Genomic DNA, 18,989 nt, shown 5'->3' with positions numbered 1-18,989 from the left:
GAGAGGAAGGAGGAAGAGTTGAACTAATAGAAAATTGGAATGAACACATACCCAGGCAATGCCAGGTACTCAGCTAGCATAATATATTATAGCCAATACATTTTATTTATACACTTTAGTAAACTGAGTCTAATTCCGTTCTGTTCATTAAGAGGTGTGAGAGCTCATTAGGTGCGAACTAACTGATTATCACCAGTGTTGGACATCGAGTCCCAGCTACCTCCATTGTACCACTTAGTTGAACCGCTACAGCACACAAGTCGTAAGTATTCCCACGCCATGTACAGTGTATGGTGTCCTCGTTGCAGGTATTGGCCTGGGGCTGGTGATGCCCGCGGCCTTCACGTGCTTCAACAGCTACTTCGAGCGCAGGAGGACGTTCGCCATGGGCCTGGTGCAGCTGGCGGTCGGTCTGGGCACGGTCGGCATCCCGTTCATGGCTCAGCAGCTGGTCGCCGCCATAGGCTTCAGGACCACGCAGGGCGTGCTGTGCGCCATCAGCGCCTTGCTGTTTCCTGGAATTGCAGTGATGAGGCCAATTAAACACGCGGAAAAGCGTGATGACCGCGGAAGCAAGCTAAACCCCGTGTCACAAAACAGTAAAACAGTGGAAACTTTCGCAGAAAAGGAGACCGATACCAAAAATGGCCCGGCGGTAGATTACGCGGACAGGAATATCATTAAGGCACAGAAGATGAAACCTGAAAATCATAGTAACCCAGATGTGTTGGGCAACGATGTCAAATCATTAGAAAAAGGAAAGCAAGATCTTGTGGAAAAGGAAACAAACTTTACGGTAAGAATTTCAAACAGGTAAGTCATTATTAAAACTTATCACTCACATAAAATAGTAACCAAAACCTGGTGCACACAGACGCTTCTAGAAAAAGTAGTAGCTCTTTATTCTTGCATATTATCTACGGCTGGCGCCGCTTCTCCGCAACTAGTCGCCATCTTCTTCTGTCTTGACTTCGCCCATCATTCATATTCTTTGCTTCCACAGTTATACCTATCCATATTCATCCATTGTCGGATTAAGTCATTTCTTGTCCTACCCAAGCTAGTACAGCTTGAGTTTCATCTTAAATAATCCGTCTCAGTGGTAAGAGCTTTTTTTTTCTTTTGTTTTTACGTCTCACGCTTCTGCTCCATACAAAACTACACTCGGGTCTATAGTCTTATACACTCTCTTCTTCATTGTTCTTTTTATCTTTTTGTTCCACAGAGCAGAGTTCATTGCCCTTGTTACAACTCGTCCTTTATTAATCCTACTTAGGATTCCATCATTACTTCTGCCCTGTTTATTAAACAATACTCCAAGATATTTTGCAGTTTCCATATCTAGAATTACTTTTCCATCCAAATTATTTACTTTTTCCGTTCCAACCAACAAGTACCCATACTTCTTCGTGTTCATCTTCAGGTCAGACTTATTGCACTCCTCTTTAAGCTTCCTTATCATTTACCTGAGATCATTTCCACTTTCTACTTGTACAACCTTTCATCTACAAAATACAGGCAAAATCTGTTGCTGTTCTCAACTGTCACTCCCATAACCTGGAATTTTCTGTGCCAAGTCTGCAAGAAGAGACCCATATCCTGGTGCCTTTTTCATCTTAAGGCTCCTCACAGCCTGCCGAAAAACTTTTATATCTCAACGTCATAACTCCTCCTGTTGCAGCATCTCGCAACTATATGAAAACTCAGGCCGATTTTCCTGGAATAAGTTCTTAAAATGCGTTTCCCATTGACAATGACTAATACTATTATGATGTTGCTCGTCACTAGCTGACACTCGCATTGACTTGATCGTTCTTCATGCTTCAGCTCTACGAGCCTCACCAACCATCCTCTCTACATTTCCACCAATTTCTTCTCACGCCTTGTTTTCCTTTTTAACACTTCTCTTTTTACTTCCCTGTATAGAGTCCTGTATCTGACTGTCATTCAGATTCAGGGTCCCAGGCTGGTCAGCATATTGCGACCTCTTCTGTTCGCCATCACGTGGGACAGTTAGAACAATATGAAATTCATGCATTATAAGAGTCGTGACTAAATACGGGAATAAGATTTCAAACAAAGAAAATTACATTACCAGAGTACCAAATTTTAATAATGATACCCTGAGCTTTGGCAATACGTTGTTCACATCAAGGCATCAAAGTAGAGAAGGCATTTCTTCTGAAAGGTTAACGCCCCTTCGACGTGTTGTTCATTGGAGACAAAGTACACAGATTGATTCGACTAGGATGGCGAAGGAAATTAGTCTTACCCATGGATTAGAAGAAATTCTTTCATTTGCCTTTGACGATTGAGCAAAAGTTTGAAACACCAAACTGGAATAACAAGACAGAAAACTTCTCTGTGTCAAAAATTAACCCACTATCATTATCACTATTTCACTTTACACAGTAACTGTGTGGTATTTGGATCTTTTGCGTCAGCTTCTAATATATTTCAAAAAGAGCAAATACGAGGCTCGTAATTATTTAATTAAGTAGACTAACAGAAGTATTATGGTCATGAGAATATTTTGATTTCGTTTTGAACTACAATTGTCAAATGAAAATATATAAGATCCATTGTTGAATCGAAAACTTGCTGCGTGACTAGGACATCTAAACTCTTTTGAAATCAAACACAAAATAATTAACACATGCTTCCCAAATTACTGCATTAACACAGTTGAGCAACACACAGAACGCTTTATAAAGAGGTAAAATGTGTCACCAAATATGAAGCTTCTGCCTCAGATCTACTGGGCTGGGTGCTAGCTTGTTAACAGAGCTACGTATGTGGTGAATTTATGTGGTCTGCTTATCACAAAGTGCTGGCGCCTCACTACATTGTTGGTGCAATTAGTCGTCCGCGTTAGTTCTTTGGAGTGGGGATAACGGACAGCGATCCCCTGTCGTACCCGTGTTAAATGGTCGGCATATGACAGGTGAACTGGCATCCCACTGGCGCCGTAATGTAACAATAACCGCCCGTTGGCGACTGTCGAGTGGGTATGGACCAGTTGCAAAATATGACTAGTAGCTGCGTCTGCTCAGACACTGAAGATTTAGTGGTTGATTGGCAAGACACCAAATTTGTGATTTTCGATTTTCACTGTACAACACACAAAGCTACTTGCATAGTATGTCTCGTAAGACTCCGTCACACGTGTGCAAGCCAAAGAGGCTAATACATGCAAGCCCACTTAACTGCCACCCAAGTCACATTGCGATTCGTCAGTGCTCAATACAGCGCGATCTCATCTCATCTCATTTAATTATAATTCTGACAGTGTGTCAGAATGGGGGCGACCTGAAGTGCAATAAACAAAGAAAAAAATTTCAAAAAGCCAATGTCGCTAGTAAAGGATTTATTTCGATAACCGGTTTCGGTAAGATTATGTTACCTTCATTTGTATCTGCAATGGGTAGAATCAAGTTGACAGGATAAATAGGGTTGCAAGTCAAGTACAACAATATACAAACTTAATTGTTCGTACACTAGGAAAAGTAACATAACTTACGCACTACAAATTCGCATGAGCTCCTCCAACTGTGCTTTGTTTTGTGTCACGTCTCGAATATTCATATGAAGATCACGAAAATCAACGGATATCGGAATGTCAAATTTAAAATAAAGAGTATGTACAAACATAAGAATAGAGGGCCGAACCAAGTCCTCGTGATTATACAACAGCTGCCTACAGACTGAGATGCGACCACATCTACTGTTTGATAAATCCATCAGGTGGTACTGTGGTAGCACAATTTGGATTCGTTTTTTGTAAAGCAAAGGCATGTATATACAACACCAAATAATTGTTAATATGCTAATTGAAGAAAGAAATTTAAAAAAAACGTTATTTACATACAATCCAAATCAAATTCCTTGCGATATTAAAACAACATTTCTTTTATATAATGTTTTAGGGAATTCTTAGCAGACTCCATTCTATAAACATGTAAAATTGGTTTATATAATCAGTTTATGACGTAATCCAGTTAGTAATCAAGCCAAACATTCCTCATACTGCATAACATACTTTGGTAAAACAGGCTCCAAATCGTCAAATTTGTGTTTAGAACAACAAACTCAGAAACTAAATCTACTACGTGTTCATACAAAAAAGAACCTTACACAACTATAGTTGACATAAGGCATAAACGAAAACTCCTGACTAGGAATTGTTTTGCCATTTACACCTGCCAGATGGCCAGACGCGGGTTTGAACCGTCGTCCAGTACAAAACTTGTTTTATAATTCCAATCATTAATAACCAAAGAAACAGACATGAAACTTTTCGGTTTTCACAGACTCTATTGTTTACAGTTAAACTTACTGTTTTTATCATTTTCAAAAGAGGGTTAGCATTCTGATCCACTGGAAGCAACGTTCGATGTGGCGACCACCAAGTTCGGTGCACACATTGTATCTGCGAATACTGTTTTGGTACACACGCTCTTTCACACCTGGTGTCTCTGCAGTCTATTCTGCGGCGACCACAATTCGTGCTACCAAATCTTCTTCTGTCTGTACGGGTGTTTCATCAACCAAACTCTTCATTCAAACCATCGACCACGTGAATGAGGCTCGGACTACGTCAGTGAGATAGTATAGACACCAAACAACGCCAGCCGATCCGACATAAGCACCGCCGCCCCTGTGCCCCCTGCCCCCTGCCATGCTCGGCCTGCCACCATGCCCACCCGTACCTACCTACATTTGAGCTGGCGTAAGTTGATTCCCGTCAGCTGGCAGCCCCCTTGTCAGTTCTCAACTACGAAGCGCAAAGTGCTGCAGGCGAAAACACTAGTCGTCTACAGAGCTCCGGCAACACAGATGCATTGCTATAGAAAAGTTTATAAAACCGCATGATGTGATTGGTTGTAGCAGGCACGCGAAGTTGCTCCACTCAGTCCATTGCAACTGTCAAGGATTCTCTTGCAGCGACTCGAATACAGCAAACACATTTTCAAACGGCTTAGCAGGAAAACGATACGTTTCAGAATATGGATTCCAACTCAAAATATTGTCTATTCAGTCCCCTTACAAGTCCTAGAAGTTTTTAAGGGGAATTTTAGAGTACCTTGTATAATTAAAAAATAGCGAACCTTTCCTTTGATGTGAATGAATCGTCCTTGACAGTAGTTAACATTCAGAACAATGGTTTGTACATACAAAATGTCTTTTCACAGCTTATGTCACAATACAGGTTTGTGGTGGGGAAGAATGTGTATGAATTCACGAACTTCTGGTTGCAGGACGAGAACAGCGGAAGCAAGAGGGTTCAGCGCAAGGACGCCAGATGGCAGCCACGAGTCTCCGTCACCAGTGTGTCCAGCCTGCCCTTCCCAGACGCTGTGGTCACCACGCCCAAGAAAGCGTCGAAAAGGTTGTAATTCCACCTACTCGATTACTAACTCGAATGCGGCATGTTTGACACGAGAGATATCGGAAATCTGAGTTCAACTCGAGAGCGAAAAAATATGGGCTCCTCTAAAGGAGACACTGGTACCCTAACTGTAAGTGCCTTCTCCATGAAGGTGCGTAACGTATTTGTAGTTCTCAGCATGATAGAGAACGTTCAGAGATTTGGAAGGAATAGAATTGTTCTGAATTGTTGGCTCAAAGTAGTCTGTCTCTCTGTCTGCCTGGCAGCGAAGGGTGCGAATTTGGTTTGCGAAGATTTTTCTCAGGGTCTAATGGGATGTGAGAGGGAATGGGGAGACAGCAGCCCTCATATGACCTTCCCCAGTTACACCCGTGGACTACAATAAGTACAAGTGTTTAAGAAAATCTGCCACATTTTTCTGTTTAGATTTGACAGATTACTGTAGTCTGTTTCGCTGTACTGTTGTTTTGAACATGTTTCTTTAGCTCATATACAGTATCAGAATTTGAATAATCAGCATCTGTTGAAAATTTCAGAATTGCGTTCTTTACCTAGTGCTTTTAAAGATTTTGCTTATTCGGAAGACGCAAATCTTCTTCATAAAATTATCTGTTAGCTGATCGTCATCGCCATTGTTTATGCCCTTGAATGTGATGACACAATCGCTGACAAAGTTGTCATCCGTGGGATGCTACATGCACACATTTATAATTTCGTTATAAATAGTTATAATACAACTCCGTGTAAGGAGAGGCAGCTGATGTGACCGGTGTTCACCGCTTTACGGAAGGAACGCTTTGGCGCATGTGCGGTAACATGGATAAGCAGAGCAGGGCATCAGCTGTTGCCATTTATAAAGTAAGGGGGGGGGGACTTCATGACTAAATGATTTTAAATCTTTTTATGTTTTGACGCTGAGTGCTTTTGAAGTGCATTTTATGTGGGGTTAACTTAGACAGCCAAATGATGGGAGCCTGAATCCTGAAACGCTTTGCTGTGGACTATGTTCCTAACATTAGCGGTTGCGTGCTAAAATATTTATAACGATTCCCTTAACAACCGCTACCTCCTGTGCTTAAGATGGCAAATATTAGAACACTTATAATTTATTATAAGTCGTAAACACCAGAATACCGCATACTGTTCCAAATAGTCGTTCCAGAGTGTTTCCATATGGTGGTAGCACGTATTGGCTGGAAACTAGCCGATACACTCTTTTCCATCGAGGGTGGTTAATAACTGTGACATAGCAAACTGGGAGATGTAGTACAGGAGTGTACCCTACCAGAACAGAACGCAGATGTCTGACTTTTGTGCACCATGGTACTATATACAGAGAACTCGTCATCCCATACGTGTTGGGAGCTGTAGTCAACTGAGTGCAGAAATTTGACTAGGACGAGAAAGAATCTCAATCAAGTAACCTCCTGGTAATCCTGTTGAGTTTTCCTGTTCTGTCACAGCACAAAACAAACACCTCTTCCTCTTTCTGAGCTCAACGTCTCACTCATTATAGAGGGATGCTGACTCAGTTTTTCAGGATAGCAAAGGGGAAGTTGCGGTACAGAAAATGTGCCACAGATGACCAGTGTGTGTGTGTGTGTGTGTGTGTGTGTGTGTGTGTGTGTGTGTGTTGGTATGTGTAGTGAGTGAAGTGTTATGAAACAATGTGTGCGTAGTGTGTGCAGTGACTGATAGTGAGATATGAGTGAACAGTGTGGCATTAAATTATTTACTAAGTTATTTAAAAAAAAAAAAAGATATCTACGGATAAGTAATGCTACTGCTACTACTACCACTACGCATCGCAACTCGTGGAATAAATGATCCGCAAAGACCGTCGCGTAGTAGTAGATAGTTGAATCGCAACATCATACTTCTTAAGTGGTTGAATTTTCGTAAAGTTTGTACGCACTGGGTCCGACACCGGATAGCGCCAGAGTACAAATGGAATAGAAAGGGGCTAGCCATGTGTCACTTCATACAGTTTCTTGAAGAAGGATGTGGTTGGCTACTGCAAATCATCACATGGGGCGAGTCACAGGTTCAGCACTACGAACCTAAGTCACAGTTAGAAATAACACGCCCCAAGCAAAGAAAAATGAGTGAAATAAAATGAGATGGTGGATTAAGGCTGTTCCTTAGACGTCACGATGAAGCTATCAAGACAACACGTAACTACAGAACTCTTAGTATCTGCGCAAGGCCATTTGTTGCAAACGTCTTGGATTGCTGACAGCTAGTGGTCGTCTTGATCACAAAGTCCGCCCTCATGCAGCAAGACGAACTTAGGCGTTATTGCAGACTTAGCCTTCAGTGAAGTTCATCTCTTAAAAACCATGGGATGGATAATACTCGGAACACGATGAGGATATAGTCCGATAAGTCACTTGTTGGATGCAACAGCTGCTGCAAGATTTCTATACTGCAGGATTTCAAGGTCTTGTCAAACGATGTTGTAAAGCAAATTAAATTTCAGGCTGAGTTAGTGACGTTCGTGTCACTAACCCATTTTGCGACCTATTTTCTCACCCCAGCATTTAAAATACTCGATAAAATGACTATGTCTAAAAATCATTTCTCCAGCTTCCCTGGAAGCAGTTCTCTTTTAAAGATAGAACTTCAGTTGTTCTGGGAACAGAAAAAGGCTCTCATTTACAGAGTTCTCGATCTACTCAACTACAGATGCTCAGAGGAATGTAAATGAGGCACCTGATGATTAGTCTCGCGTACTGCGTTCCCAGTCACGCAGATGTCCCATGTCAAGTTGTCACTTATTCTTATTGAACCTTCCGCTCACTTAATGGTGATTCCTTATCAAGTACTCGCTATTCGAATATACAAATGTCTGCGTTCGTTCCTTTCACTAATCTCAACATTTCTGCTTTTGTTTCCGCGAAACTTAGTATTCTCTTTTTGTCTTACCGTGTCTAGCTCGTATTTCGGCCATTGATAACAATGTTTTAAAACTGTGTATATCAGTAGTCTTCACTCGCTTGAGGGTCACAACATTTTTACGTCAATCGCTATGCAAGAGCCCTGTCATTGTCGCCATATGACTTCGTCTCCTCTCACATAATTGATAATTAACGGGAGCCCTGTAGTATCCACTGGTAGAGTTTAATGCGACGAGTTATAGAATGAAGTGACACGTTAGTTTCATGTTGGCAAAGAAGACGGTAAACATGTACTTGCAAATAACCACTCACCTTGAATAACATCTCGGGCAGCTTTTGTCTCCTTCTGATGAAACACTACTACCTATCCTCAATCCACTGCACAGTTTCTGCATACATTTTGTTGATAATGAACTGTACGCATTCGTCATCATCTTTTCTGCCATTTCTAACCAGGTAGTGGTGATGAAACGGTCTTCCGCCATTAGAATTGCTAGCTATCCTTTATTGGAAAGGACAGACCCTTAACCAGCGTTCCTGTGTCTTCTTTTTTAATTGTCAGCTGCCATTTAATTATTTTATTGGCCTGCTCACCTTAACTATGGAAGAAATAGAGGAGATTCAACTTTTGGTGTGTTTTCAATGTTGCAACCAACATAAAAAGCAAGCTTAAATCTCAATAGGATAAGTAACCTGTTTATTTCAATGTCATTAACATTTAAAAAATTTAGATAACACAAGGTCTCAACCAATTATCGATGACTTTAAATTTTCTTTTTCTTTAGTTATTGCTTATTTAAAAAAACGCTTTAATTTTGATGAATATTCTAAATTTGAAAGAAAGTCATTTCTAAATGAGCTAAATAATTCATTTCCTACATACAAGAGAATTGTTGATGTTATTGATGTTTCAGAGCCAAACAAAAACTATCTTTGAACACATACAGCCTTCTCAATCAATTCACGTTAATTGAGATTAACTTTTGTGGCTCTATATGAAGCTCTAAACATTTTACAGAACTGCCAAACGTCAAGTAGCAAATGGTGCATAATTTTAAATAGTGTTGATCAGAAATTATGAGTATTTGAAAAATAGTTAAATATGTATTCGTTATTACTGCAACATGAACACAGTGTGGAAAAACTCTTATGTCATGTCAACCAAATGAAGAAATGGAAAATTTATGTATTCCATTAAAATTTTTGTTGTGGTCTTCAGTCTACAGATTGGTTTGATGCAATTCTCCATGGTACTCCATCCTGTGCAAGCTTCTTCATCTTCAAGTAACTACTGCAAACTACATCCTTCTGGAATTGCTTAGTGTATTCATACCCCTGTACGGAGGGAGACCAAGAGCTGAATAACCTCCACGCTCCCCTCCAATACTAAATTCGTGATCCCTTGATGCATCAGAACATGTCCTACCAACCGATCCCTTCTTCTTGTCAAGTTGTGCCACAAATTCCTCTTCTCTCCAATTCTGTTCAGTACCTCCTCATTAGTTACACGATCTACCCAGCCAATCTTTAGTATTCTTCTGTAGCACCACATTTCTAAAGCTTCTATTCTCTTCTAGACTAAACTATTTATCGTCCATGTTTCACTTCCATACATGGCTACACTCCATACAAATACTTTCAGAAAAGACTTCCTGACACCTAAGTCTATACCTGATGTTAACAAATTTCTCTTCTTCAGAAACGATTTCCTTCCCATTGCAAGACTAACATTTATATCCCCTCTACTTCGACCATCATCAGCTATTTTGCTTCCTAAATAACAAAACTCATTTACAACTTTAAGTATCTCATTTCCTAATCTAATTTTTTTAGCATCACTTGATTTAATTTGACTACATTCCATTATCTTCGTTTTGCTTTTTTGATGGTCATCTTATATCTTCCTTTCAAGACACTATCCATTCCACTCAACTGCTCTTCCAGTTCCTTTGCTGTCTCTGACAGAATTTCAATGTCATCGGCTGACCTCAAAGTTTTTATTTCTTCTCCATGGATTTTAATTCCTACCCCGAGTTTTTCTTTTGTTTCCTTTACTACTTGCTCAATATATGGACTGAATAACATCGGGGAGAGGCTACAACCCTGTCTCACTCCCTTCCCAACCACTGCTTCCCTTTCATGTCCCTCGACTCTTATAACTGCCATCTGGTTTCTGTACAAATTGTAAATAGCCTTTCGCACCCTGTATTTGACCCCTCCCACCAGAATTTGAAAGAGAGTCTTTCAGTCAACATTGTCAAAAGCTCTTCCTAAGTCTACAAATGCTAGAAACGTAGGTTTGCCTTTCCTTAATCCATTTTCTAAGACAATTCGTAGGGTCAGTATGCCTCACGTGTTCCAACATTTCTACAGAATCCAAACCCATCATCCCCGAGGTCGGCTACTACCAGATTTTCCATTCGTTTTTAAAGAATTCGTGTTAGTATTTTTGCAGCTGTGACTTATTAAACTGATAGTTCGGCAATTTTTACAGCTGTCAACACTGGCTTTCTTTGGGATTTGGACTTACTATATTCTTCTTGAATTCTGAGGGTATTTCGCATGTCTGATACATCGGTAGAGTTTTGTCAGGGCTGGCCCTCCCAATGTTCTAATGAAATGTTTTCTACTCTCGGGGCCTTGTTTCGACTAAGGTCTTTCAGTGCTTTGTTAAATTCTTCACGTAGTATCATATCTCCCATTTCATCTTCATCTATATCCTCTTCCATTTCCATAATATTGCCCTCAAGTACATCGCCCCTGTATAGACCCTCTATATACTCCTTCCACTTTTCTGCTTCCCTTCTTTGATTAGAACTGGTTTTCCATCTAAGCTGTTGATATTCATACAAGCGGTTCTCTCTTCTCCAAACGTCTCTTTAATTTTCCTGTAGGCAGTATCTATCTTACCGCTAGTGATATATGTCTCTACATCCTTAGATTTGCACTCTAGCCATCCCTGCTTAGCCATTTTGCACTTCCTGTCGATCTCATTTTTGAAACGTTTGTATTCCTTTTATTTCATCTCTCAAAGATACCCATTCTTCTTCTACTGTATTTCTTTCTCCCATTCTTCTCAATCGTTCCCTAATGCTCTCTCTAAAACTATCTACAACCTCTGGTTCTTTCAGTTTATCCAGGTCCTGTCTCCTTAAATTCCCATCTTTTGCAGTTTCTTCAGTTTTAATCTACCGTTCATAATCATTAGATTGTGGTCGGTGCCCACATCTGCCCCTGGAAATGTCTTACAATTTAAAACCTGGTTCCTAAATCTCTGTCTTACCATTATATAATCTATTTGAAAACTTCCAGTGTCTCCAGGCCTCTACCACGTATACAACCTTCTTTCATGATTCTTAAACCAAGTGTTAGGTATGATTAAGTTATTCTCTGAGCAAAATTCTACCAGGTGGCTTCCTCTTTCATTCCTTACCCCCATACCATATTCACCTTCTACTTTTCCTTCTCTTACTTTTCCTACTATCGAATTCCAGTCACCCATGACTATTAAATTTTCATCTTCCTTCACTATCTGAATAATTTCTTTTATCTCATAATACGTTTCTTCAATCTGTTCGTCATCTGCGGAGCTAGTTGACATATAAACTTGTGCTACTGTGGAAGGCGTGGGCTTCGTGTCTATCTTGGCTACAATAAAGCGTTAACTAGTAGTTTATCAGCTCTCCTATTTTTTTTATTGATTGTGAAAGCTACTCCTGCATTACCCCTATTTCATTTTGTATTTATAACCCTGTATTCACCTGACCAGAAGTCTTGTTCCTCCTGCCACCAAACTTCATTAATTCCCACTATATCTAACTTTAATCTATCCATTTCCCTTTTTAAATTTTCTAACCTATCTACCATATCAAGGGATCTGACATTCCACGCTCCGATCCGTAGAAAGCCAGTTTTCTTTCTCCTGATAACGACGTCCTCATGAGTGGTCGCCGCCCGGAGATCCGAATGGAGGACTATTTTACTTCCGGAATATTTTACCCAAGAGGACGCCATCATCATTTAACCATACAGTAAAGCTGCATGCCCTCGAGAAAAATTATGGCTGTAGTTTCCATTAAACTTAGAAAGTGAATTATTTACAGACTGCAATTTCAAAGAAATTTCTGAATTTCCTGAAAAAATGAAAGGTAATACACATGTCCACATGCCTAAAAAATCAAAATAATTTTAAAAAATAAGAATGTTACTTTAGCTTTAGTTTTAAAAGTCCAATACTTCTAAAAGTTTTTATACTTTTATGAACTTACATTTTGATGGAACTCTAATGAATAGTCTAATAATACATCACCTACATACAATGAGTAACATATAATTACGTAATTATTCAAGTAAATTTGTGATTTTTTTAATTTTGTAGTAATTTACCATTCTGATTAATATTAACAGTAAAATTACAAATAAATAATTGGCAGTGGTAACGAAGAAAAAAATAATATGAATATAATTTCTGTGATAGTGTACTTTATTTTTTCAGTTATAGATACCATTTTTATTTAATTTATCTATTAATAGGCAATGAGCAGATTGTTTGTCATAAAATCAGCACACAGATCAATAATGACATGGCATTCATCGTTAAAAGTGAACAGAAGTAGATCTTTTCCCCATGGCTTCACCCACATATGCATCTGACAAATGTACTGCACACACATCCTATGCCTGCTCTGGGTCCATCTCTTCTTTCATCCTGTTCGCTGTCCAGCTCATCCTCCCACCTCTGTCTGTTTACCTCTTCCACCTCCTCTCTTTGTCCAACTCCTCCATCCTGCATCTATGAGCGTGTCTTCCTCCCCCCTTCCTCTGTTCACATCCTCCTCCCTGCTCTTTCTTTTCTACCAGCACACTGTCCCACTACACCTTCACTCGGATTCCTGCATCTCTCCCGCCTCCTCCTCCCCCTCTCTCTTCACCTCCTTCTTCCCCTCTCTCTGTCCATCTCCTCCACCTCTCCCCCCATCAATGTCCACCTCCTACTCCTCCTCCACAATTCCTCCACTCCAGGCGACAGAATACACACATCAAAAAAAGTTTTGCATCACCCCAGTTCCCAGAACTCCTGAACATAGACATTGACTGTGGATATTGCATGACAGACACAGTCCCTTTGACTGTTCAGAGATGTCACTAAACCCGCCCAAAGATGTAACCAACCATGCATGAGCAGCGCCAATTAGGCGGAGAGGGTCCGATAGCTGATCAGTTCCAGTCATTCCACCAGGAATGAGGTACACGACTCGTGTTGTCTGTAGTTCACCATGCCTAGACGGTCAATACCGCGGTTCGATCGCGTCCGCATTGTCACTTTGTGCCAGAATGGCAGTCTCGGAATGAACCAAAACGATCGTGTTCAGACATGGAGAAAATTTAGCCTGGAAATCCGGGTGAGTACCTTCAAAATGACGGCGCAATTTAACTGGAACCATTGAACTATTCGGAAGGACTCGCGAACAAATTACACACTGAGCTTTACCCTCCTTTGTCTCCATAAAGCCCATTTCTAATTAGCTTTCGTTGTACTTACGCTTCTTGGTTATTCCACTTCCACAGGATATTGGAACCAATGGACTACTTGCAGCGTTTTCACATAATGAAGCCGGCTGTGGAACTTCTTTTGATTGTTCTTCCTTTGGTCGTCCTCCCTCCTCATTCATTTCAACTGGAAACTTCCATTGTTGTGAAGGCGATGGAGATACTGCACCGTTCTTCAATGATCCTGACTTCAGCCACCGATCCATGTTAGAAGTAATAAACTGGTCAAAAATCGACTTATAAAATAGATAGTGCACTGACAAAACAAGTTTAATATTTAATGATGCCTGGGGCGCACACGTACCAGCTAGCGCTGTGACTGGTCGACAAAGCTCGCTCCGCGCACGAGTAAAAGGTTTCAGCGCATCTAGCGCCGTGAGCCGGCGCGCAAACGACCCCCGTATTGTTGCGAAACAGTCAATCAGAGAAGCCGCATTCTCCGGCACTAAACTGTGTATGCTCTCACTTAGGAACCGCAAAGGCTGCTTGGGAATACGACCTGAAGTAAAAGTACACATGTTTTTCACACGAAAAAAAAGTGATGAATTTGATTTTCACATTTTTGTTCAATAATTTTACTCATTATTTTACACGATTTGGTGAAACGTGGCCGCGGACCCCCTAGAAAGATCCCTAAGGCATCCGCGGACCACACGTTGGGAAGCCCTGGTCTACAGAATGTCGACATGTTGTCTTGGCCTGCTCGATCACCAGATCTGTCTGCAGTGCAGTCGAGCGCATATGAGACATCACCGGACGGCAACTGCAGCGTCATCCGCAAATAACTGTAACCGTCCGTGTATTGCCCGACGAAGTGCAACGGGCATGGAACTCCAACCCAAAAACTGACATTTGGCGCCTGTACAATGCACGCATGTGTGCATGGTTGCGTTCAACCTTATGGCAGTTACACCGGTTATGAGTGTACAGCATCTCTTATTTGCAATGGCTTATCTCACGCTTACATTAAACTTTGGTCTTGCAATGTTTGTCACTGAAATATGCTACCTGCACAAATGAGTTCCCGAAATTTCGTTACTGTACGTTAATTATTTTTTATTGTGTATGTCATATCCACAGCTGGTGGCTGACGGTAGTGGACCTGTTCGATCTGAGACTGCTGCAAGACCTTCGCTGCGCCAACATCCTGGTGGGCATGGCGCTGTCGCTGTTCATCGACCTGGTGTTCTTCACGCTGCTGCCGCTCTACCTGTTCCACAAGGAGTTCTCGCGGCAGGACTCGGCGCTGTGCATGTCCGTGATGGGCATGGCCGACCTGGCAGGCCGCTTCAGCCTGGCCGTGATCGGCGCCTGCTGTTCCCCCAGCAACAGGCTCATCTTCCTCTGCAGCGCCACCGCCTCTGTCCTCCTGCGAACGTGTGAGTACTCCTCCCTCCAGGGTCACTTACCTGAGGGCAGTGTCACTATCCTATGCATCACTTTGGAAGGCGGTCAAGTTTTGTGCTGTTCTCAGTATCCAGTTCTACCATAAGCCAGTGTCGAATAAAACGTAGACTGCAACAGTGGCATACTTCAGTGGCGATAGAGTTTTATTGTTGTCCGCAGCAACGGTTTGTAAACATTGTCAATGTAGTAAGTAGCTCGCACCATAGCCCGGGAACAGATCTTTCCACTTCATGCTCTCTATGCTTTTCACTCTCTCTCTCTCTCTCTTTCTATCTCTCCTCTCTCTGTCTCTCTCTCTCTAGTTCTCTGACTGAACATCCCCATCGACGTGACGCGCACCAATGGCGAATATCCAGGGCCGATTGGAGAACACTTTGCCCATTAACCGACATATGACCTGGCGCCCCTTTCTGCCTCCCACGTAATTCCTTCAGCAAGGACGCCCATATTTGGTGCCCACTTCACTCCCCTAATTCCAAGGGAAAGGGAAAAAATAGTGTTATCAGCTGTTCCTCTTTCAAGAAAATTATTTAAAGTCGGTATTACGCAGGTTTCTATCAGAGCCGGAACTGGAATTTCCTTATGGCTACTTACAAATCGCCAGTCGTCTTCCAAAATATTAAAAGTACTCCATACCTCCAGATCTAGCCTCTCCTCCATTTTCCCTCGGACCTTATTTGGTTTATTTTGGGCTCTTGGTGAGACCTTTAAAAGTAAACATAAATACATTTCTCTGTAACGGAAATAAATTTATGAAATTTATTCCAGTGCTAAAAATGAAAAGAAAAAAACATTCAATGATTAAATTTTCTCCGGTGATCAGCCGAGCGGTGGCGTTGTCTTTTCGCGACGTTACCATGTTTAGAACCCATCATTTTTAAGCGAAGATGGGTACGAAACTCATCGAAATGTCGTGACAAGACAACGCCACTACTCAGCTGATCACTGGAGAAGATTTCATCATCTGAATATGTCGAGGAAGGCTGCAATCAAAAACAGTTCATTTGCATTTAAGTCAATTCTGAGATGCTTAAAAGCTTTTACACAAAGAAGAGAGAACTATACCTGTAGTGTTGTTCTAGATTCAATTACATTGTGCTCTCTATTAACTAGATGCAAAGAATGAAGATGTACAATCTTTATTACATTTGTCTAATAATGAAACTTTTTAATTCTATAAATTGCAAGTATTTCACATTCTCTTGGAAAAAGTGAGACAAAAATACAAAAATATCATTTAATTTTATACTGACAAATTAAATATAGGACAATGTTTAACTACACGTGAAGAAAATTCACCAGTAAGTAGTTACATTTTTGGATATTTTCAGTAAAAACGGTCGAAAACTGAAAATTTTTATGTATGCAACTGGTAAGTGTAACACAACTTTGTGTGTGATACGAAAGAGAAATCACGTGGTGGACATGGTTTCGGCTAGTGGTGGCAGCGCTAATAGTTCAAACTGACACGATTTCACTGAAATGTGAAATGGCGTCAGATGAAAATATCTGCACCAAGCTCTGAGCTGCACGAAATTTATTATTTACTAGCGAACCCCGCAACGCTTCGCAGTTGCTAAATATGTATAGGAGTTGGATAGAAGTAACCTTCTCCCCCCCCCCCCCCCCACGTGTCTCGACCCCTTTCCTCCTCGCCCTCCGTCCTATTTCTTCCCCCACTCCCTGTACGTCTCTCATCCAACAATTTCTCTATCCATCTCCTACGCCTCCCTCTCTCTGACCTTATTTATTGTTGTAGCAAGTGGAATATTGATTGCGAATAGAATTCAAAATGAATGGGTAAATCGTCTGGAATCATTAGTACACGGGGTATGAGAGACAATTTTCCACCTACTGGATCTCTGAGGATAGTAGCTTTAATGACGGCCTCCTTGTCCCGGAATCATAATGGATCGCGCTTGAAAAATTCTTATTCGAGTTGCCTCCAAACGCTGTCTACACTCTTCGTCAATCTCATTGACTCGACGATCATGTAGTTGGCTAGCGTTGGGTGTACACCAACCGATATTTCACCGCCTCACTTTGCAGCACACCAAATTACCATGAACTAACGTCAACTCACTGTTTGCAACATGCCAATAACCACAGTAACAAACTGAAACATCGCTTTCAATTGTTCTGTTTTTCGCAAAATATCATTACTCTGTGTGGAATTTGTTGTTGTTACCACGAAAACATGCGACAGTAGAACTGTCAGACCGACCGTCACATTTCTCTCATTGAGATTTTCATACAAAAATACGATCAAAACTTTCGACTTTTCTGGTGGATTTCCCACAAGTTTTCTTTCATACAGATTTTGTCCTGGCTATTACGAACACAGAAAAGGCCTGCCCTATCGGACGATCTGTTCTCATGTGACGATCTTTCATACATGCAGCAATTGATTTTTATTTCTGTAGAAAACCTTCCAGTTAGCATGGGTCCGCAAAACAGCTGTTTGCGACATACTTACGAATATATGGTTACATCATGCCGCTGACTGCAGAGTGAAATGTTGTCTTAGTACAAATGTATTTGATATTTTAACTACTATTTTAAGTCTCCATCTAAATTAGGTCAAATGCCAACTTGGACAATATTTACTACTAAAGTCAGTGCCCTCTCGTAATAGCACATTCACAACGATCTCGCAAATTGCTCATTTGCGGACCCATGTATACTGGAAGGTCTTCGCTTCTATTATCAATTAATTTCCCTCGTGTCAGTATTGACTGTAATTATGATACATCCCTCATGCAAATTTTCCTCTTGAGCGCCTCTTTCGCTCCTCTCTGCTTGACGCCCCAAGTATCGGTTGTGCCTTAAACTGGGCCTGCGAACGTCACCGTCGGTGACGAGGACCGTATAACTGCGTAGGCTTCCGCGGCCAGTCAGTTGACATACAAGTTTTTTCTGATTGAGGTATACTGGAGAGACGAACGTTTCGGCACGGTTGTAATGGCATTCTTTTGCCTCTACTGAGTCAGCAGACACAGAAGACGGCGTCTGTTGAATGTGTTTATCATGTTAGAGTTCGAACATAACAGCTAAATATTTTTTATACACTACTGGCCATTAAAATTGCTACACCACGAAGATGTGCTACAGACGCGAAATTTAACCGACAGGAAGAAGATGCTGTGATATGCAAATGATTAGCTTTTCAGAGCATTCACACAAGGTTGGCGCTGGTGGCGACACCTAAAACGTGCTGACATGAGGAAAGTTTCCAACCGATTTCTCATACACAAACAGCAGTTGACCGGCATTGCCTGGTGAAACGTTGTTGTGATGCCTCGCTTAAGGAGGAGAAATGCGTACCATCACGTTTACGACTTTGATAAAGGTCGGATTGTAGCTTACTGCGATTGCGGTTTATCGTATCGCGACATTGCTGCTCGCGTTGGTCGAGATCCAATGACTGTTAGCAGAATATGGAATCGGTGGGTACAGGAGGGTAATACGGAACGCCGTGCTGGATCCCAACGGCCTCGTATCACTAGCAGTCGAGATGACAGGCATCTTATTAGCATGGCTGTAACGGATCGTGCAGCCACCTCTCGATCCCTGAGTCGGGGGATGGTGACGTTTGCAAGACAACAACCATCTGCACGAACAGTTCGACGACTTTTGCGGCAGCATGGACTATCAGCTCGGAGACCATGGTTGCGGTTACCCTTGACGCTGCATCGCAGACAGGAGCACCTGCGATGGTGTACTCAACGACGAACCTGGGTGCACGA

General features: G+C 41.5%; 1 protein-coding gene across 1 annotated transcript; it reads left to right on the top strand.

The window, feature by feature from the left end:
• Positions 1–328: 328 nt before the first annotated feature.
• Positions 329–15,328, top strand: LOC126474643 (uncharacterized). The gene is made up of 3 exons (XM_050102122.1): positions 329–796; positions 5,193–5,389; positions 14,917–15,328. Exons 1-3 carry the CDS (start codon positions 329–331, stop codon positions 15,326–15,328), a joined length of 1,077 nt encoding a protein of 358 aa, XP_049958079.1.
• The last annotated feature ends 3,661 nt before the right edge of the window (positions 15,329–18,989 follow it).

The sequence above is a fragment of the Schistocerca serialis genome, chromosome 4 (genome assembly GCF_023864345.2).
Source record: "Schistocerca serialis cubense isolate TAMUIC-IGC-003099 chromosome 4, iqSchSeri2.2, whole genome shotgun sequence".
NCBI lineage: Eukaryota > Metazoa > Arthropoda > Insecta > Orthoptera > Acrididae > Schistocerca > Schistocerca serialis.
The sequence above is the reverse complement of the archived record's forward strand: the minus strand, read 5'-3'. Positions and strand labels throughout refer to the sequence as shown.